This window comes from Heloderma suspectum, chromosome 1 (assembly GCF_057233095.1).
Source record: "Heloderma suspectum isolate Gila_16-S chromosome 1, 16-S_ref, whole genome shotgun sequence".
NCBI classification, from domain to species: Eukaryota; Metazoa; Chordata; class Lepidosauria; order Squamata; family Helodermatidae; genus Heloderma; species Heloderma suspectum.
Window position 1 is genome coordinate 239,310,755 of NC_139458.1, and position 22,120 is coordinate 239,332,874.

At 43.1% G+C, this 22,120-nt stretch overlaps 1 protein-coding gene across 5 annotated transcripts in view; it reads left to right on the forward strand.

Moving 5' to 3' along the window:
• Positions 1-22,120, forward strand: part of PHF11 (PHD finger protein 11) — a 92,714-nt gene that overhangs the window by 12,734 nt on the left and 57,860 nt on the right. For all 5 annotated transcript variants that reach the window (XM_084821430.1, XM_084821446.1, XM_084821416.1 and 2 more), the window contains 2 exons: positions 18,067-18,174; positions 20,048-20,181. In XM_084821430.1, coding sequence (XP_084677556.1) covers positions 18,067-18,174; positions 20,048-20,181 — 242 coding nt within the window. The remainder of the gene's footprint in view (positions 1-18,066; positions 18,175-20,047; positions 20,182-22,120) is intronic.

The window sequence follows — 22,120 nt, forward strand, 5'->3', positions numbered from 1 at the left end:
ACCCTTGTACAGGTTTCTCAGGAGACAGGTAAAGTGGTCTGGTACTCCCATCACTTAAGAATTTGCCACATTTTGTTGTGATCCACACAATCAAAGGTTTTAGTGTAGTCAATGAAGCAGAAATAGACATTTTTCTGGAATTCTCTTGCTTTCTCCATGATCCAGCAAATGTTGGCGATTTGATCTCTAGTTCCTCTGCCTCTTCGAAACCCAGCTTGTACTTCCGGTAGTTCTCGGTTCGCATACTGCTGAAGCCTAGCTTGTAGGATTTTGAGCATCACCTTGCTGGCATGTGAAATGAGTGCAATTGTGCAGTAGTTTGAACACTCTTTGGCGTTGCCCGTCTTTGGAATTGGAATGTAAACTGACCTTTTCCAGTCTTGCGGCCATTGTTGAGTGTTCCAAATTTGTTGGCATATTGAATGCAGCACTTTAACAGCATCATCTTTTAGGATTTTAAATAGCTCAGCTGTTAGACTGTCATCTCCGCTAGCTTTGTTGTTACTAATGCTTCCTAAGGCCCACTTGACTTCACTCTCTAGGATGTCCGGCTCAAGTTCAGTGACCGCACTATCATGGCTATCAGGGACATTCAGATCTTTCCTGTATAGTTCTTCTGTGTATTCTTTCCACCTCTTCTTAATCTCATCTGCATCTGTTAGGTCCCTGCCTTCTTTGTCCTTTATCATGCCCGTCTTTGCACAAAACGTTCCCTTGAGATCTCTGATTTTTTTGAAGAGATCTCTAGTCTTTCCCATTCTGTTGTTTTCCTCAATTTCTTTGCATAATATTGTAGTTTGTTCAAAGGATCTTAGTCCATCCAAAAAGTCTTTACAGGAATCCGGTGTAATCCTGTTTCAGATATGAGTTGCTTCTTCATATAAATAATAACTGTAAAGATATTAAGATCTAGAGTCATATATATATATATGCACACATATGCACATACACATGCATATGCACAAACGCGTGCACACATTATTATTTTTATATTCACATTAGTTGTCAGTTATTATCATAATATGTGCATGTACAAAAACATTATTTCAAATAAACATAAACGTTCTTATTGAGAATTGTTACCGTAATCTTATCAAGAATTATTTACATGAAAGCGGGGCTGTACTTTATAAACAAGGAAATTGTTTCAACGCACCGTCCTTAGACTCAACAAAAAATGCTGTGGCAGTACTGTAACCTGAATAGTTTTTCGAATGAGGCCTCTTAATCTGCTGGCATAGCTTTAATTTTTTCTCATAGAGCTTCACAGAGCTAAGAAAAAACAACACTTAAAGCATATAGTATTGGTACACTACTGAAAAGCTTCTTTGAAATAAGACAAAAAGTAACCAAGCAAACCTCAAACCACAGGCTGATAATTTCTCCTGCTCTAACGTCGGTAAGTTGAGTCAGCAGCTGTGAGCATACCAATTCATAACAGGTTTTAAATACCCAGTGTTGAAGAAAGGCTAAGTCATCCACATTGCTGTTAAAGGTATAGTGTTTGGCTTCATATGCAATCCGATAAATATCCTCAATACAAATGCCTTTATATATTACACATAAGATGCCAGATCCAGAGAAACATTCAAACCTTTAGGGATCACAGACTGTCGTTTGAAAATCCACTCCGCCTCCTTACATAGAAGTAAGTTATTATAATCTGTCCAATTGTATTTATGAGAATAAATTCTATCAATAACTAGGAACTTAAAGTCCTCATGTGTATGAGCCCGTTCTACAAAATGTTGCACCAAGGGAGCATCCAAAACACGATTTCTTAATTTGGACCCATGTTCAATAATCCTAGTTTAATCTAATTCAATGGTACAGGTTTTGCCTACATACAATAACCCACATGGGCAAATGATAACATAGATAACTCATTTGGACGCATAATTGGAAAAATGATGTAATTCAAACTGTCGATGATCCATGGGATGTTTGAAGATTTTGATTGGTAAGGAAAGATCACATACAGAGCAGCCTGCACATTTGTAATGCCCATAAGGTGAAGTTGCATGTTGTACAGATGGATCGACATCCGAGGATGCTAGATTTTCTAAGGTTTTTTGTCCATCTAAATCCTATACGTGGAACATTGCCTTATCCAGGTATATGGCTTACTATATGCCAATATTTATATACTGCTGTTTTGATAGAGAAGGACAAATTAGAATACTCCAGAGAGATTGTAATCTTATTATTAGATCCCTTATCAGGTGGATTTAATAACGTAGGTCTAGACACTGCATCCGTTCGTGTTTCAGCATCCCTTATTATATTCCTTGGTTAACCCCTATCCACCTATTGTTGCCTAAATAGTATTTTTTTATTAACGTACTCATGATATTGTGAGGAGTTCCTCCTGAGACATAAATATTGTCCATATGGTAAATTCCTACACAGATGCACTGGGTAGAAGGGTTCAAAATGCAAAAGAGAATTTCTGTCAGTCGGTTTTCTGAATCCTCTAATATATAGATGATTTTGTCTGCAGTATACCTATCTAAAAATGAAGCACGCCGTGCATCAAAATGAGAAGAAAATTTTACAGTAGGATGTATGGTATTGATCCAGGTCAAAAATTGATGTAAAATGTCTAGTTTCGAAAATAGTAGAAAGATATAATCGATATAACATTTATAGAAAAGAACATAGTTATAGAACAGATTGAAGTATATAAGCTTTCCATCAGAGCTTATTATAACAATAACTGACCTCAACTTCTAATTCCTTGAAACCTTGCTTCTCTAAACCTTGGTCTCTGACTGAACCTTTGTGCTGCAGACCTTTGGATCCCTGCTTGACTCTGCTTTGTGGACTGTATGTGATTGCTTACCTGTGTTTGGAACTTGGTTGTTCCTCACACCTCTCTCTTGGGACTCTCCCTTTTGCCTTTGACCATTGCTTGTTTATTGACTTGCTCTTGGATTTGCCCCTCGATTGCTTTAACGCTGAGAATGACCCAGCGAAAGTAGGACTCTATGTGAATGAGGATGTACAGCAACAGCTTCCCTTTCTCTGATGTAGATTCTGTTCTTGGCCCTCTGCTATTATATTTCTTCACACTATCCTGGGTGACTTCATCAAATCCCATGGCTTTCAGTGTCATCTGCTAATGACAACCAACACTACCTTTGTACTATTTATTACATTTCTGTATCACCCCATTGCCAAAGCTCTCCAGTTTACAGAAGTTAAAACATTTAAATACAATATCCAAAGTTTAAAAGCCATTTACATAAAAGCACACTGATAATATACACTATTTATTTGTTTATTTATTTATTTATCTAATTTCTATACCACCCAATAGCCGAAGCTCTCTGGGCGGTTCACAAAAATTAAAACCAAACACACAATAAAAGAATTTAAAATATATAGAATATTAAATAATATTCTATTAAAATATTATTTAATATTAAAATATTAATATATTTAATATATATAAAATATTAAATCTAGAATATTAAATAATATTCCACAATATAACAATACAACCACAATAAAATCTAGCAGCAGTGCAGGAGTTTAAAATACAGATTTAAAACAGCAAAGATAAAAATTTAGAAAGCTAAAATGCCTGGAAAAATAAAAAGGTCTTCACCTGGCGCCGAAAGGAATACAATGTAGGCGCCAGGCGAACCTCACTAGGGAGCTCATTCCAGAGCCGGGGTGCCACAGCAGAAAAAGCCCTCCTCCTAGTAGCCACCCGCCTCACTTCCTTTGGCAGGGGCTCACGGAGAAGGGCCGCTGATGATGATCTTAAGGTCTGGGCAGGCACATATGGGAGGAGGCAATCCTTCAGGTAACCTGGCCCCAAGCCATTAAGGGCTTTGAATGTTAACACCAGCACAAACAACATATAACTAAAAATAACTTTGAACAGTCAGTCATAACTAAAGACACATCCAGGACCAATTAAAACTCATCATGTGCTGCCAGTTCCCGGGAAAAGAGATGGGTCTTAACTGGCGCCGAAAAGATAATGTTGGTGCCAGGTGGACCTCATTGGGGAGCTTGTCCACAGATGGGGGGGCCACCACTGAGAAGGCCCTCTCCCTCATTGCCACCTTCCGAGCTTCCCTTGGAGGAGGCACCCAGAGGAGTACCTTAGATGTTGAGGGTAGAGTACAGGTAGGTTCATTTCGGAAGAGGCGTGCCATCAGGTATTGTGATCCCAAGAGGGCTTTATGGGTTAAAACCAGCATCCTGAATTGAGCTCAGAAGCATATAAGCAGCCAGTAGAAATGGACTAGAGTCAGTCTTATATGTGCGGACCTTCTTGTCCCTGTTATCAATCTGGCCACTGCATTTTGCACAAGCTGCAGCTTCTGAACCATTTTCAAAGGCAGCCCCACGTACAGCACAGTGTAGTAATCTAACTTGGAGGTTACCAGAGCATAGACAACTGAAGCCAGATTATCCCTGTCCAGATAGGGGTGTAGCTGGGCCACCAACCGAAGTTGGTAGAAGGCATTCCGTGCCACTGTGGCCACCTGAGCCTCAAGTGACAAAGATGGTTCTAGGAGGACCCCCAAGCTATAGGCCTGCTCCTTCAGACGGAGTACAACCCCATCCAGAACAGGTTGAGCGCCCTCCATCTGGTCAGCAGTACCACCCACCAACAGTATCTCAGTCTTGTCTAGATTGGGCTTTAGTTTATTAACCCTCATCCAGTCCATTGTCGCAGCCAGGCACTTCCACAGCCTCACCTGAAGAAGATGAAAAGGAGAAACAGAGCTGCGTGTCATCACCATACCCCAGGACTTCCTAGGAAATATAGGAACACCGAAAGCTGCCTTACACCAAGTCAGACCATTGGTCCATCTAGCCCAGTACTGTCGACACACTGACTAGCAGTGGCTCACTGAGGTTTCAAGCTGGTGTTTTTCCTGCCCTACCTGGAGATTCTGGGGATCCGACCTGGGACCTTCTGCATGCCAAGCAGGGGCTCCGTCACCCTGAGCTCCTCCATTCCATCCTGCATCTAAGTTTTGCTCTGATAGATCCGCTTAGTTGCTTCATTGTCATCTCAAGCTCAAACTTCTCATTTTCCTTGAGAAGAGCTGTATGTCATCCATGTACTGGCTCCAGATGACCTCAATCAGTAGTTTAATCTAGATATTAAACAGCATGGGTGACAAGATGGAACCCTGTGCGTCTCCATAGCATAAATAATGCAGTGGTCAAAGTGAAAGCTGGTTTAATCAGAGATTTGCCAAGTGGACAGTGAGGAAGGCCTGTATTTTTGTAAGTTGTAAAGCAGGACTAGGGAACCCTTTTCAGCCCAAAGGCTAAATTCCAATGTAGGAAAGGGCATGGGGGTCACATTCCAACCGTAGGTGGGGCCAGTGGTGAAGTAGGTTGGTGCCAACAAATGTGACTCTTACATATTTTAGGCTGATAGTAGTGTCTGCTCCCCTTCCAGCCATGCCATAATCCAACATTCAGCCTATGCATGTCTACTCAGAAATAAGTACCATTGAATTCAGTGAAGCTTATTTCCATATTAGTGTGCATAGGATTGCAGCTTTAAACTTCTCTGCAGCAGCAAACATACAGTACTCAGCCAATCAAAAGAAATACAGTCCCCCCCAAATAGCATGATAGTATCCCAAAATCCAAGCCAGCAAACCACACTAAAAATTGTACTTTTAGATCTCTGCAGCCCCCCACGCAGAAAAGATCCATATAGACCTCAGCCAACTAAAAGGAAATACAATCCCCCACTGAAATAGCATCCCCAAATCAAAGCCAGCAAACCAATCTCACTTTCACTTTCAGATCTCCATATTACCACCATACAGAAATCATCCACAACTCTCCAAAGTTTAGTTGTGACTGAGTCTGACCTTCAGCAGGGAGAAAGTTTACCTGTGACTGAACAGCAGCAAATGCACCTCAGTAACAGCTTCAGCAACAAGTGAAGAGCTATGCACATTTCCAAAACAAACAGCTCCAAAAGGTATTGGAGAAGAACAATGAATTCTGAGAAAGACCGCAGGCTTCAGGGGCAGTCCAGAAACGCGGGGAAAGGGCAGAAAGCATGGCCTGGCCAGGAGAGTTTCGCCAGCCAGGTAAAGAGGCCTGATGGGCCAGATCCAGCCCATGGGCCAGGGCTTCCCACCACTGTTGTAAAGGGAGAAGCAAAAGCAAGAAGGAGGAAAGCCTTCAGGGAACAACACCAAACAAATCAATGGACCCTCAATGTGACAATAAAAATATGATTGAAATATATTACAGATGGCAGATTATGACAGGTAGAAGTATCCCTTGAAAGTACTTACACTGCAAACTGTCTCCTAGTATTAATAATAGGAAAAATTGAGATAAAAGTATAAATTCATTCAAAAGTAATACTGTTAAACAGATGAAAATGATCATAAGCAATAATAAGCAGCAATGAGTAGTCTTGCAAGTGATACAATTCAAAATGGTTCTTGGTATTAACAATAGCACATATATTCATATACGCCTAGATAGAGAATAAAATATAATTCAAGAGTGATGACAACTACTCTGGAATTTATGGTCGTTTCTGTACTTCAGAAGAGGGAGTTTTTTGTTAAAGAATAATCACTATATTGTTGTACCGTGTTCCTTTCAAACACACATCCTGTTCTAAAGAAACAAGATAAAAGGCGAAGATGACTCTCACAAGAGCCCAATGGAGATAATAATAACATTTACTAATGCCAAAATTAATACCTGAGAACTTGAGAAAATATTTTTTAAGCAATTGATTGGAGTACTTCAAGAACTCCGAGACAGTGATGTCACTGTTGCCCTAAGATAACTAAATAATGAGGCAGGTATTTAAAAAACTTGTCTTGGTATCGTAAAAACTACTAGATTTTAACAGTCAGGAGATTTAGTCTTACTAGGTATGTTGCTAGAACAGTCTTGTTCCTCATAGAAGATAAGTATGTGTGGGAGGTGGTCCATGGCTGTGTGAAAAAGAATGCCACAGCGAAGCGTGTATACAGTCTAATCACGGTCAGCTGCAATAACATGGAGTTACACGTTAAAGAGACAAGATAACTATTTAGAATTAACTATGCATGTAATTAGAGGTCCAACTGATACAAGGGACAATGTAGATATTCAGGCTGGAAAAATGGGAATTGAACAGCACTAATGCAGAAGGGGGTTATATTGAAGAAACATCATGAACTCCAACAAACGCTTATTTATTTATTTATGATTAAATTTATTAATCACCCATCTGGCTGGTTACCCAGCCACTCTGGGCGATGTACAGCATACAATAAAACAGTTTAAAACAATAAAATTCTACAGTAAAAACATTTTCTAAAATACCCTAACCCACCCCAAATGCCTGCCTGAACAACCACGTTTTTAATGCACGACGGAAGCTCATTAAAGAGGGGGCATGGCGGAGTTCCCTAGGGAGGGAGTTCCACAGAGTGGGGGCCACCACAGAAAAGGCCCTCTCCCTCGTCCCCACCAGCCTAGCTGTCCTGGCTGATGGACAGAGAGAAGGCCATCCGAGGCTGATCTTGTTAAGCGGCCTGTCTGGTGTTGCTGGAGGCGCTCCTTAAGATAGGCTGGCCCAGAACCATATAGGGTTTTAAAGGTCAAAAACAACACCTTGAATTTGGCCCGGAAAACAACTGGTAACCAGTGCAACTCCTTCAGCACTGGAGTGATGTGATCTCGCCAGCGGCTGCCTTTAATCAGGCGAGCCGCCGCGTTCTGTACCAGCTACAGCTTCAAGGGTAACCCCACGTAGAGCACATTACAGTAGTCTAAACGAGAGGAGACCAGGGCATGTACTACCGATGGGAGCAGATGGTCGGGAAGGAAGGGGCGCAGCTGCCGTTTCAGATGGAGTTGATACAGCACTGTCCAGCTCACAGCTGACACCTGAGCCTCCATGGACAGCTGGGAGTCCAAAATGACCCCCAGGCTGCGGACCTGGTCTTTCAAGGGTAGCCGTACCCCATTCAACCCCAGGTCAACATCCCCCAGCCTCCTCTTGTCTCCCAGCAAAAGTACCTTGGTCTTGTCAGGGTTCAGCTTCAGCTTATTCCTCCCCATCCAGCCACTCACCGTCTCCAGACATTTGGACAGGGATTCTATGGCCAACCTTGGTGAAGATTTGAACGAGAGGTAGAGCTGCGTGTCTGTGTGTTTTATCCCTCATTTGGGATGAGGGATAAAAGAAATCCCATAGGAACATGAAAAAAAACAGCCAAATGCACAACACAGTATAGCTGTCTTAAGAATATCGTATTGTATATTTTATCGCATTACTGCCCTTATCTTAACATTGACAATTCCACAGGACTCGTCCTGGAATGATTTCCTTTACCTTGGTTCTAGAGAGTGTTCACCAGTCTTCCTCAACCTGGTGCTTTCCATAAGTTTTAGACAGCAGCTCCCAGCATTCCTGACCATTGGCCATGCTGGCTGGGACTGATTTGAGTTGAAGTCCAAAACATCTGAAGGCCACCAGTTTGGAGAACACAGCTCTAGACAGTAGCAGTGGAGTCTGTGCAAGTGTTCTTAGCAGTGGAAGGAGAAATGGACATGCTTTATCAGGTTTTAGGGTGCTAAAGGAGCCTGGACTGCTCATTTTACTTTTCACATTGTTACCAGCCACTTTTTACATCAGCTAGCAACACAACTTTTGTATAGCTTGAAGTGTGAACTACAGCAATGTTCTTTTGGAACTGCATATTTTTCCTTGAACTGTATGTTTTGTGCATGGTTCCCCTTTTTTTAAAAGCCCTAATAGCATCAGAAAAGAGGTCTACCATTTCTGGTAGATCTGGTGACTGAGCAGTGATAAAGTCCGGTCGCCAAGATAGGTAAATCTCGCCTCTGAGAAATGTGTCTACTGGGTCTACCCCTCTGTTGTTTCTCAGTGGGTAGACCTGATATCTGAACAATGTCTTTCCACTCACAGCTGAAACCCTCAGTTCTTTCCATGACTCCCTTTGGGCCAAAGGCCATTACAGGGTTGAAGAGCATGGTTGATATTGTTGGAGCAGGGTGTGACCGGATCAGCTTGCAACCCACTGCTAGACTCCACAGGCAACACACAATAGGTTCAGGTACTGTCACAAGAGGTTTCTTTATTTCTGCAATACATGAGAAAGCACTGTGGAGCTGTGTGGCACACTGTCTCAGCTCCAAGGCCAACGCTACAAGAGAGATGGGGAGAGGCTCCACTTGGGCATCCTGCAAAAGCTAAAAATAGCAGGTTCTCTTAAAGCTGCATATGTATATACATATTACTACAACCCAGTCTAACCCTTAATAAACTGCACTGCTGCTACAATCAATTTCACAGCCCCATCTGCATTTCCTTAAAACAGCAACACTGGACCATGCTGCAGATTGTCATACAGTACTCAGTGCACACACACACATATCCTCTGCAAAATAGGAATAACAATACTGGGCTCCTTCCAGGACTTGTGTAAGTAACCCAGACTTCTCAGCCACAGCCCTGCTTCCTGCAATATATAATATAATGATGCTGAACTTTATCTGCACACCTTTATCAAGGTAATTTTTTAAGGTTTATAAACACAGAAAAAATATTAACAATACCTGAGTTAGAAAGGTCTTTGCTGCTGCCTTTTGTTTTTGGTTGGCACACTACTGTCAAGGGCTCCTTGGAGGCCTCTCTCAGTCTAATCCAGTAGCCAAGTTCAGACACAGACAAAGGGATTCCTTTCAAAGCTTTATTTTTCTTTTATAACTTAACAACTCTACCGTTTGCAACTAGATCTGAGCAGCACAGTACCTATGCCCTAAGTTGGAACAGTTGGTCCCCGTTTGAAAGGGAATTACTGGCAGACCCCTGAACCTAAGGACTAGGGAGAGTCCCTCCCCTTTTCCCTTGGATCCTCTGGGCGCAGCCATTGTTTGCGCGCCAACCGGGCACTACGCTTCCTTTCTGCGCCCTCCATTTGGCGCCGCTCTCTGCGTCGGCGTCGCGCGTCCACCAAGTCTGCTATCTGCGCTTTGTCACTCCCTGGACTGCTATCTAAGCTAGGAATGCTGGTGGGAGGAATCTCCGTCAGCTGTTGGCCCTGAGAAAGTGGAGCGCGCTCCTCTCCCCAGAGCAACTCCTCTTCCTCAGAATCAGAACTACTCTGGCATTCTATGGGCTCGGTGTCCACCCTGACAACTACTGTGTAAATCTAGCTACAGGGAACTCCTATATTTCTAAGAGAGCAATCCTATGGTCCCTAGACAGCATCGGGGGTGGGGTGGGGAGATAGGATTTTTCGGATTCGTGGATCCGAGGCCAGAGACAGCGCTCCAACCTGGGACCCAGGAGTCCAAGCTCCCCTCCCCCTTGCAGCCAGCATGGAGAGAACCATGCCAGCTGCCTCTGTGAGCTTGCAAACGCTAGCTCATAGAGGAGGGGAAAGGGGCTGTTGTGTGGTGGGGAGACTGGGGCAGCCAGCTTACGAAGAATCCCATGGTCACCACAGCCTCCTGCCCTCCCACTCTGCAGAGCCCCAGCTAGACAGGCAAAATCATCCATCTAGCGAAAATGCAGGGTGAGAGGAGCACCAAGGCAATGCTCACCTCCACACTCCTCCCACCCTGCATAGGATGCCCATCCGCCTCCAAGTTCAGAGGCTGACGGGCATCCAGATAGGATTGAGCCCTAAATTGTTTTTTATCAGGCTGCAGGTATTTCCTAACAGGGATGACCCCAAAAAGGCTTAACACACCATGAGCATGGATGAAATTTGGGATAGCTAGCCTCATAATGTGGAAGTTAGCCACCAATCCTTTTCCCTTATGTTCCTTTTTAGCATTTTTCCAGCCTTAGTGGGTGAAAGCATAGGGTTTTATGGTGCTTCCACCTACCAGCATTAACAGCTCAATCCTATGCATGTTTACGGGGCTGGGGTGGTGGTGATGTTAAGCCACAAAAAGCATAGGGAGTGCATCTTCCCTTGTAATTCTGGGACTGGCAGGGATTGTTCTTTCAAGCAACACCTTGAAATACCCAGATGGGCAACGTTCCAGTGTTCTTCCCCCACTTCACCTCACCAGCGATTGGAGTACTTCAAGAACTCCAAGAGAGTGATGTCACTATTGTTCTAAGATAACAAAATAACGAGGCAGTTATTTAAAAACGGGATTAAATCACAAACTAGATCTGTCTGTTTTCTTTAATTTGTCTTTACCCTTTGAATTCCTCTCTCGTCAGCACCACCTTCATAACCAGTCATTCGTCTGGAGTATTCCCTTTCTATCCCTCTTCTAACTACTGGAAGGATGGATGAAAAAACTATCTGGTCCCCAAAGTTCTTGTGTTTCCTGCCCAAAGCTTCAAAGCCTGACGTGCTTTCTTCGTAGCTCCGCTTGGCGGTATCATTTGTTCCCACATGGATGAAAAGAAAGGGATACCTGTCAGTGGGCTTTATAAGTGCAGGCAACCCTTCAGTCACATCTCTAATCTGTCCTCCCAGGAGACAGCATACCTGGCGAGTCCACGGGTCTTCACAACATACTTGGGTCTTGATCCCACGCAGCAAGGAGTCTCCCACCACTCCTCCTCTTCTTCTTGTTGTAGGCCTTGGTTTCATTGCCTCTGCTTGACTGACCTTTAGCCTCTTGCTCGCTCTCATGAAGGTTCCCCTGTAATTCTTCCTCTGCAGGCTGTCCTCCAGTCTCATCCACAAGTACCTGGAAATGGTTCCTTAGCTCCACTGCTTCCATTGGTGCAGAGTGGCTTCTAGTTCTTCTGCTCCTGTCACCCTTTTCCAAGGAGTATCCTTTACTGCATTTTTCATCACCTCAGCATTTTCCTCTTCTTCCTCAGCTTGCTGTTGCTCTTCTAGCTTCTGTTCTTTGCTTTGCTGCTGTAGTTCCACCGTTCTGTCCAAGAACTCTTCGTGTTCTCTTATTCCCTGGAAGGTGGTCAGTTGCCACTCCAGTCCTCTTACTTTTTCTTCCAGCAGCGTGATCAACTTGCACTTGTTGCACGTGTAAGCCATGTTGTTCTCAGGAAAGAAAACAAACATTGCACATACCTTGCAGGTCACCACCACTAGAAAGTCTTGTCCTTTCATAGTCTCTTTTCCTTTTTGTGTCTAGTTTTCTGATTGTTCTAGAGTAGCCTGTGCCTGGTCCTGTACTCACTGGAGGTTAAAAACAGAGTCCCACTGGTGTGGAAGTGTGTGTTACAAGAAAAATAAATTTTAAAAATGAAAAAAATGTTTTTTTTTTAATGTTAGGGGCCTCCCCCTTGACTTCACCTGCCAGATTCCCCTGGCCAACTCCTGTTTGCTCCCCCTGTTCGCTCGTTCTAATCGCTTGCTCTCTGGGAGCTTGCTTGCTTCTATAGACCCTAGACCAGCTGGAGCAGCTTCCTCTGCTCTGCTCAGCTCTTTGCCTTTGTCTGCTTTGTCTGCTTTGTCTCCTTTATCTTTTCTTCCACTGCGACTCCCCTGGCCAACTCCTGTTTGCTCCCCCTGTTTGCACGCTCTGATCGCTCACTCTCTGGGAGCTTGCTTGCTTCTATAGCACCTAGACCAGCTGGAGCAGCTTCCTCTGCTTTGCTCTGCTCAGCTGGGAGGCGGGAAACACCTTTGAATTTCCTTTTCACCAGTTCCCTTGTTTTAGAGAAGCTTCCCCTTTTGAAATCAAATGTGACTGTGTTGGGACTTCCAGGGCAATTTTCCACCTAAATATATATTAAATCTGATAGCATTGTGATCACTGTTTCCAGGTGGTTCAACAACATTTACATCTCATACTAGGTCTTGGGTGACACCACTTAGGATTAAGTCCAAGGTCGCCTCCCCTCTGATCAGTTCCATGTCCAACTTTCCTAGGGCACAATTGTTTAGGGCATTGAGAAATTTAACCTCTTTGCTGTGGCTGGAACATGCATTTATCCAATCAATGTGGGGGAAATTGAAGTTGCCCATTATTACAACACTTCTTTGTTTGGAAGTCTCCCTGATTTCGTTTTCCATCTCAAAAACACTCTGAACATTCTGGTCTGGGGAATGATAGCATGTTCCTAACACTAAATTAGTTTTGGAGCCTTGTATTGTCACCCACGACGCTTCTGTGGAAGAGCCTACCCCACTAAGGTGTTCTACTCCGCTTGACGCTATGTCCTCTTTGATGTACAGGGCAACACTTCCCCCAGTACGCCCTTCTCTGTCCTTCCTATAGAGTTTATATCCAGAGATGACTGTATCCCACTTGTTCTGTCCGCTCCACCAGGTTTCTGTAATGCTCACTATATCCACTCCAACTCTCCCATTTTGGCTCAGAGGCTTCTAGCATTTGCATAGAAACACCTAAACACGGTGTCCCTCCCCAGATGCCTCTGGCATATGCTGCTTTTGCTATGGGACATTGGCGCCTTTGATTGGGTATTATGTTCTACCTTGTACTCCTGGCCTATTTCCTCTCCTTCTACATTTGGGCAATCAAAAACATTTTCATATTCATCCCTTTTTTCCCAATTTTTTATTGTGAGTTTTAACAAAACAAAGCAAACAAAATAAACATAATGAACAAACAAACAAAATTAAAAATATAACAACATATTCTAAAATCCCCCGTTTCAAATATTACAATATTCTAGGAAGAAAAATAAAGAAAGAAACAATAGGTTACACATAAACTTCAGTAAAAGCAGATCAGATATCCAAATATAACTCCATTTGCAAGTTATGCCTATATACCACTCTTTCAAATGTTGCTAGCGTTGTTAAGTCTTCAATCCATTGCACTGTAGGCAGTGAGCTTTTATCCTTCCAGTACCATAATATCGGACTTTTAGCAACCAAAAGAGCACGAAAATCCATTTACGCTGATCACGTGTTACTTTCGAAAAAGCAGGTAAGTAATTTAACAGTTATATCAGTAAATATTCAAGAGCTTTCCAATACAAAATTTATCCATATAATAACTTCCTCCCAAAAGTCGGGCATTTCCAAACCATATGAATAAGAGAAGCATTGACTGCATTACACCTCCACAATCAGCTAAGTTTGACAAACCTTTATTAAAGAGATGTTGTGATGTCCAATAGACCTGAAACAAACGTTTTTGCTGAATAAGGCATAAGCGAAGATCCATAGAGATATCCGATACAGATGCCAAAATAGCGGTCCATTGATTAGATAAAAGAGGACATTCCAATTCCCTGTCCCATTCCTGCTGTGTCATATTTATTAACTGATAATAAGTATTTGTAAACATGAATCCTAGGTCCATATAACTGGTCAGTTTCAAAATGTTTTTCCAATAGCAAAGGAGATTCCAAGGCAGTAAAAGCAGCAGGACCGAATCTAGATACTAACAAATGTTTCAACTGCAAATACTGCCATTCCTCTGTAGCAGGCAAATCAGATTTATCTCGCAAAGTTGAAAATAGCAAAAAAAATAGCAAAACATGTATACTCTGGTTTCTCTTCAGATTGTATAAATCTTTAACCTAAAGATCTTCATCCCTTTGGGATGGTTCAACCCAAACCAGATGCTTGCTCTGCCACACTTTTTATGTTTAGCGCCAGCAAACATCTGGTTCCATTTTGGCTCAAGTGGAGTCTGTCTCTCTTGTACAGGCCCAGCTTGTCCCAAAACATTCCCCAGTGCCTAATGAATCTGAACCCCTCCTCCTTGCACCACCATCTCATCCATGCATTGAGACTCCTCGGCTTTGGCTGTCTATGTGGCCCTGCGCGTGGAACAGGTAGCATTTCAGAGAAAGCCACTTTGGTGGTCCTGGATTTCAACCTCCTACCTAACAACGTAAATTTGGCTTCCAGGACCTCGCGACACTTCCCCACATTGTTGGTACCAACATGGATCACGACCACTGACTCCACCCCAGCACTATCTACCAGGCTATCTAGATGGCGCGTGATATCCACAACCTTCTCACCAGGCAGGCAATTCACCATGCAGTCTACACACCCATCACAAACCCAGCTGTCTATCTGTCTAATGTTCGAGTCTTCCACTACCACAAGCCCCCCTCCCCCCAGAGGCACATCCTCGGTGCGAGAGGATACTTGTTCATCTTCTGAGGAATGGGTCCTTTCTAAGGGAGCATTTCCCTCTTCCTCAGAATGACACCCACCGTCCCCTAGACCTGCATTTTCCATGACAGCAAAGGAGCTGCCACCCTGGGAGTGGGACACAGCTAATAGGGACACAGCTAATTATTGTTCTGCAAGTAGTTGCGCTGCAGACAACACACCCTGCCCCCCATCCCCCTCAGTAAGAGATTGTCCAGAGGATCATTGTTGGAAATCTCCTTCTCTGTAGTAGTCAGTAGACGGAAATGAGTGGAAAGTACTCTGCACTTGGGTGCAAATCAGGGAGACAACACTCTTAATCCTCCAGAGCTTTTTAGAAAGTCCTGTCTGTGGTCTGCACACAGGATGCATTTCCATATGTATAGTTGCAGCTTCATAAAGAACTAACTCAAAGAGAAAGGGTTATAGGTTAGCAACTCTGTGTTTTGGCCCTAAAATGCAAACACCCCACCCACAAATCAGTAAAGGCTTCAGAAACATTCGATGTTTAGAACAGTGAATCTGGCTGATGTTAGTCATCTTTTCTTTTTTACAGGACACATTAGCACTCCTGTAGTTTAGTAGCACAATTATATATTGTTGCACTCACCACACTTCCCTGAAAAGTAGGATGCTCTAGAGTGAGAAGTGACTGTACTCATGATCGCTTTTGTTAGAAACAATGTACAGATATGCAAGTTAAACAGATGTGAAGCATGTAGGCAACCAATGCACCATCAGCCCTGCTTCTTTGTATTCAGAAGCTGCTTCCGCCAACCAAAACCCTCTTAGCAGCTTTTTCCATGAGTTCCAAATTGCATGCTTTGTCCTCCCAATTGCAGTGAAAATTGCAAAAACTGCTCCTTCAGGTCTTATCCAGACAGGTAGGATGTTACACAAATTCCATTGGTTAGAGGAGCACCAGCCATCACAAGCCATTAATCTGTTTTGCACTATCAAGTACCTGTTGATACAAAAGTCTAGAGAGACCAGGAGGGGCATTCTGCATAACCAAAGAGCTCAGACATGGGTAAAGGTTTGTGTCCCTAGAGGTGTTAGGTGTACTATTCAATAGGTATCTTACAGTGGTAGCTGAGAGGGAAATTGAATTCTAGCAGAGTTCCCAAAGGTTGTTTGAATTTGCTATGAGGCTTTAAAAGACAGAAAGGAGGGAGGAGAATTGAGCTCCTGAAAGTGAATGGTTTGATTATTTTCCATGTATGCTTGAGAGGAAAAACTGAGGAGGAGAGGCAATGGACTATTGCGTATGGCTAAGCATAAGGTAGCTCTTTCTCCCCTTACATTGCCTGAGTAGGGGTTGTTCAGACTATCAGTGGGGGAAACAATGCATTGTCAGTTGTTTCTGCCACCCCCACGTGCTCTGATCATGCAACTGGGATCACCCTAATTATCCACACTGTATCCCGGATTGCCATGTCATCCAAACGCAGTGTGTGGCATGGACATAGTACATTTTTACCCACCCTACAACTTGCAAGCCATGGTTTGTAGGGCAGGTAAAAAAGCACCAAGCCTGGGTTCGGACGATGAGGTAACCCATGACACAGCATGGATAATTAGGGTAATCCCGCTTGCACAATGGGCATGCGGGGGTGGGGGCAACAATTGACACAGCATTGTTTCCCCCGCTGATCGTCCAAACCTGGACATAGATTCCAAAGGAAGAATAAATGGATGAAAGGGCTCCTTTGTGAGCAGGGTTGACTATCCTGGGAGTAGTACAGAAGAACAACTGGTGGAGTGGGGCTGACTGGCTACAGGAAACATCAAGCCCTCTGCCTCATCTGCTATCACCGCCTACCAGGAATGCCATCTTGTTTTTTCTTTCTTAGCTCTGCTTGCTTGTATTGTATTGTAGCTTGATTGATTGATTGATTGATTGCATTTATACCCCGCCTTTTTTCCTCTTGCAAGGAACCCAAGGCAGCTTACATTATCCTCCTCCTCTCCATTTTATCCTCACAACAACAACCCTGTGAGGTGGGTTGGGCTGAGAGTCTGTGACTGGCCCAAAGTCACCCAGTGAGCTTCCATGGCCGAGTGGGGACTAGTACCCGGATCTCCCAGCTCCTAGTCCAACAGTCTTGCCACTACACTACACTAGTGAGTGTTTGCAGCTGGGGACTGTGCTGTGGTTGGACTGGGCTAGAGTCTCACCTGTGACTGGACCAGCTCTGGGAAAGGGCTCGTAAAGAACCAGTCCTGCTGTGAGTGGCAGGGCTGACCCCATTGGGCTGCCCCTTCAGGGAGCCACCAGTGATTCTATCAAGGCCCTTGCTGCGCTATGGAAGGGTGAAGTGCGATGGGCCATTGCTGGTCATCCCGAAACTACCAGAATGTCGCCATGCAATACCCTGATGGTGGGCCTTCTCAGTAGTGGCACCCACCCTTTGGAAAATCCTCCATTGTGCAGTTTGGGAGGCAGAAAATGTAGCATCATTCAAACGCCTCCTGAAAACATGCTTGTTCACCCAGGCTTTCCCTGGGTTGTAATTAAATTAATCATGCTGATCCATTTTACTGCACCATGTATTGCTCTTATTGTAATTAGAATTGTTTATAATGTTGTGTTTTTAATATTGTATTTTAAATGTGATTCTAATATTTATATGTGGACCGCTTAGGGATTTTATTATATTCAGTGGTATATAAATATTACAAATAAAATACCCTATTCTTTTCTGCTGCTTCACTTCAGTTTTGGGTAAAGAGTCTTGAACGATTCTTGGCCAGTTATCTTCTAGAAAGGTGGAACAGCAAGCAGATCTTGTGCGCATTATGGAACAGAAATGGTTAAATGCAGGAATATGCATAGTTTAGAATGGCTATTATTTGTAAGCACACAGAAGAAACGCCTGACATTGTGCAAATTGATGAGAGAACACTGAATTGTCTCCTGACAATCCTTGTTTTTGTTCCTTATTGTTTCATTTTGGCATCTCCTGTTTGTTTTTTGTTTTTTTAATCTTGTCTTATTTCTAAATTTTATTTCTAGTTATATTCCTCAGGATTTGTGGAATCCGAAGAACATAACCCTGAGAATCTTGATATAAGGTTTGATGTGACTTCAGTAATGAGTGAAATAAAGAGAGGAAAGAGGCTGGTGAGACACTTACTCTTCATGTTTTTACAATTAAGGGTGCAATCCTAGGCATGTTTAGACAGAAAAGAAGTCCTACAACTCCTAGCATCCCTCAACCAGCCATGCTGGCTGAAGGATGCTGGGAGTTGTAGGACTTCTTTTCTGTCTAAACATGCGTAGGATTACACCTTAAATGTCTATAACAGGAGATGTCTATAACTCGTTATACAGAATGGGTTAAAATATTTCTTTTCATATTCATACCATTTTCAGTTGCCTCTTAATTGGATCTCCAATCAGGAAGCAACAATACGAACAAATGGTCTGGATTCCCTCCCACTTTGAGGGAAAAGCATGAATTCCCTTTTGTTACCCTTAAATGCACAGGCATAATAGAATTGAGAAAATAATTAGTAACAATGAGAGCCATAAAATTGACCTATTTACATATTATTTATTTATTTACAGTTCATTTATTTACAATATTTATATACCGCTCCACATCAAAAGATTTTGGAGTGGTGAACAGCAAAGATAAAATGATGTTGCCATATTCCTGTCTAACCCAGAGTCATCAGTCACAGAAATTCAAAATAAGGTGGAAATGTTATCCATGTTCAAGGTGAATTTAACAAGGTGATAAGACAAAAATCTTAGGCCGTAATGTAGTTAATTGTAGGCAAGATGCATTAAGAAATAACAGTTTACTTGAGTTAAAGTACCATGGATGTATCTAGGAATTAACAGATACGCATAACAACCTCATTCAATATCATCAATAAACATCATTCGATGGGAAGTATTGCCCAATATATTCAGGAATTGCAGGCCCTTAAATTATCATGGTTTAAAAGAATCAAAGCTGTAAAAATGGTGTCACCTCAAATTTAATGTTTTATTTCAAGCAATCCAAATTTCAATCCCAGATAAGTAAATCCAGGCAAACGTTTAGTAGTAGCAAACAGTCTCTCCTACATTGGAGAGTAAAAAGGCTAGATGCAACCAGAAAACCATTCACAGAAAAAATGAAAAGGCAGCCTAGGGCCACGTAATCTGAGATTGTGCTATGAAGCATTTCAGCTTCATCAGTTAATGCCTCTCTATAGAGGATTAGTGTTTATTGGATTGAAATGGAATACACACATCTTCAGGGAGCTCCAGTTAGAAAGGCTCTCATCGCAAACAGCAATTAAGCACATTTACCAGTTTAACATTTAACAATCCTTTTACAATAGCAAATCTAACTATCTGGAAGTGATGGGCCCATTGTGGCTTAGGTCACAATCCTATTGATTGCACCTTCGATGACTGGAAGCTCCCAAACTTGGCTTATGATCATCCTATGCAAGGTGGGAGAAGCAGTGGAGGCGATCTTTCTCTCCTGGTCCTCCTGCCCTGCATTTTCGCTAGATGGGCTTTTTTCCCATCTAGCAAAGGTGTTTCAGCGGGGGAGGCTGGCAGAGGTTCAGGATAGTTCATATCCTTGCCTCACTAGACTTCTCCCCTCCCTGCCCACTGATATGCCCCCTTTCCCCCCTCTCTGAGGTTGAGTTCCTGATCTCGGAGGCCAGCTTGCATGGTTGCGAGGGAGAAATGCGTGGGCATGATGCTTGTTCCCAGCTTCCTAAACCAAGGTTTAGAAGGCTGGGACTGTGATAGATGAACCAACCCAATATGGTATACATTTGCGTGAAGCCTCACAATCCCATTTTTCTGGCATAAGCTTTCATGAACTAAAGCACACTTCATCAGATGCACGAAAACCTGCGCCATGAAAGCTTACGCCAGAATATTTGTTTTAGTCTTTAAGGTGCCACAAGGCTTTTTGTTGTTTTTGCTGCAGTTTACTAGCTCATCTACCCTCTAGAAATGGTCACAATGTCTTTTGTTGCAGATGTGCAATTTCTGTCGCAAGAAAGGAGCCACTGTTGGCTGCGAGATAAAAAACTGTCGCAGAAGTTACCATTATTTCTGCGCACTGTGTGATGATGCTGCAATACAAACAGATGAAATGCAAGGCACTTACCGGTATTTAACAAGACTTTTTCTAAAATCTCTACCGTTTGGGGTATTTTACCTGAAAAACCCTCTTCCGTTTATCTTTGTTTTGGAACTGTTTGGGGGTAGTTAAGAGAAAATGTTCACCGCAGTGTGGTAAAAGGTCTTTATATCATGGCTAGATAGTACCTGTGAACCTAAACCATCCTGAAGCATTTCAAAATGAGAACTGAGCTGAGAAACAGAAAAAATACTTTGGGGTTATCTCCAGAATTAGGAGGTGGTTAAGCACACTGGCAGTTCAGAATTGTTATAAGCTGCTTGCATTGGCTGTAGAATCCAGCTTTGTTGTTGTTGTTCAGTCGTTAAGTCATGTCCGACTCTTCATGACCCCATGGACCATAGCACGCCAGGCCTTCCTGTCCTGCGCTCTCTCCCGGAGTGTGCTCAAGTTCATATTCATTGCATCGGTGATGCTATCTAGCCATCTCATCTTCTGCGGTCCCCTTCTTCTTTTGACTTCAATCTTTCCCAGCATCAGGGTCTTTTCCAGTGACTTTTCTCTTTGCATTAGGTGGTCAAAATATTTGAGCTTCAGCTTCAGTATCTGTCCTTCCAATGAGCAGTCAGGGTTGATTTCCTTTAGGACTGACTGATTTGACCTCCTTGCAGTCCAGGGGACTCGTAAGAGTCTTCTCCAGCACCACAGTTCGAAAGCATCAATTCTTCGGCGCTCAGCCTTCCTTATAGTCCAGCTCTCACAGCCATACATTACTACTGGGAAAACCATAGCTTTGATTAGACGGACCTTTGTCGGCAAGGTGATGTCTCTGCTTCTTACTATGCTGTCTAGGTTTGCCATAGCTTTCCTCCCAAGGAGCAAATGTCTTTTAATTTCATGGCTACAGTCACCGTCTGCGGTGATCTTGGAGCCCAAGAAAATAAAATCTGTCACTGCTTCCATTTCTTCCCCTTCTATATGCCAGGAAGTGATGGGGCCAGATGCCATGATCTTAGTTTTTTTAATGTTGAGTTTCAAACCAGCTATTGCACTCTCCACTTTCACCCTCAACAAGAGGCTCTTTAGATCCTCCTCGCTTTCTGCCATTAGGGTGGTCTCGTCTGCATATCTGAGGTTGTTGATAATTCTCCCAGCAATCTTAATTCCGACCTCTGATTCATCCAACCCGGCGTTTCTCATGATGTACTCTGCATATAAGTTAAATAAGCAGGGCGACAATATACAGCCTTGTCGTACTCCTTTCCCCATTTTGAACCAATCGGTTGTTCCATGTCCGGTTCTGACTGTTGCTTCTTGACCCTCGTACAGGTTTCTCAGGAGACAGGTAAGGTGGTCTGGTACTCCCATCTCTTTCAGAATTTGCCACATTTTGTTGTGTTCCACACAATCAAAGGCTTTAGCGTAGTCGATAAAGCAGAAATAGACGTTTTTCTGGAATTATCTTGCTTTCTCCATGATCCAGCGAATGTTGGCGACTTGATCTCTAGTTCCTCTGCCTCTTCAAACCCCAGCTTGTACTTCCGGTAGTTCACATACTGCTGAAGCCTAGCTTGTAGGATTTTGAGCATCACCTTGCTGGCATGTGAAATCAGCGCAGTTGTACTGTAGTTTGAACAGTCTTTGGCATTGCCCTCCTTTGGAACTGGAATGTAAACTGACTTTTCCAGTCTTGTGGCACAGAACGTTCCCTTGAGATCTCCGATTTTCTTGAAAAGATCTCTAGTCTTTCCCATTCTATTGTTTTCCTCAATTTCTTTGCATTGTTCATTTAAGAAGGCCTTCTTGTCTCTCCTTGCTGTTCTCTGGAACTCTGCATTCAGTTGGATATATCTTCCCCTTTCTCCCTTGCTTTTTGCTTCCCTTCTTTCCTCAGCTACTTGTAAAGCCTCATCAGACAGCCACTTTGCTTTCTGGCATTTCTTTTTCTTTGGGATGGATTTAATTGCT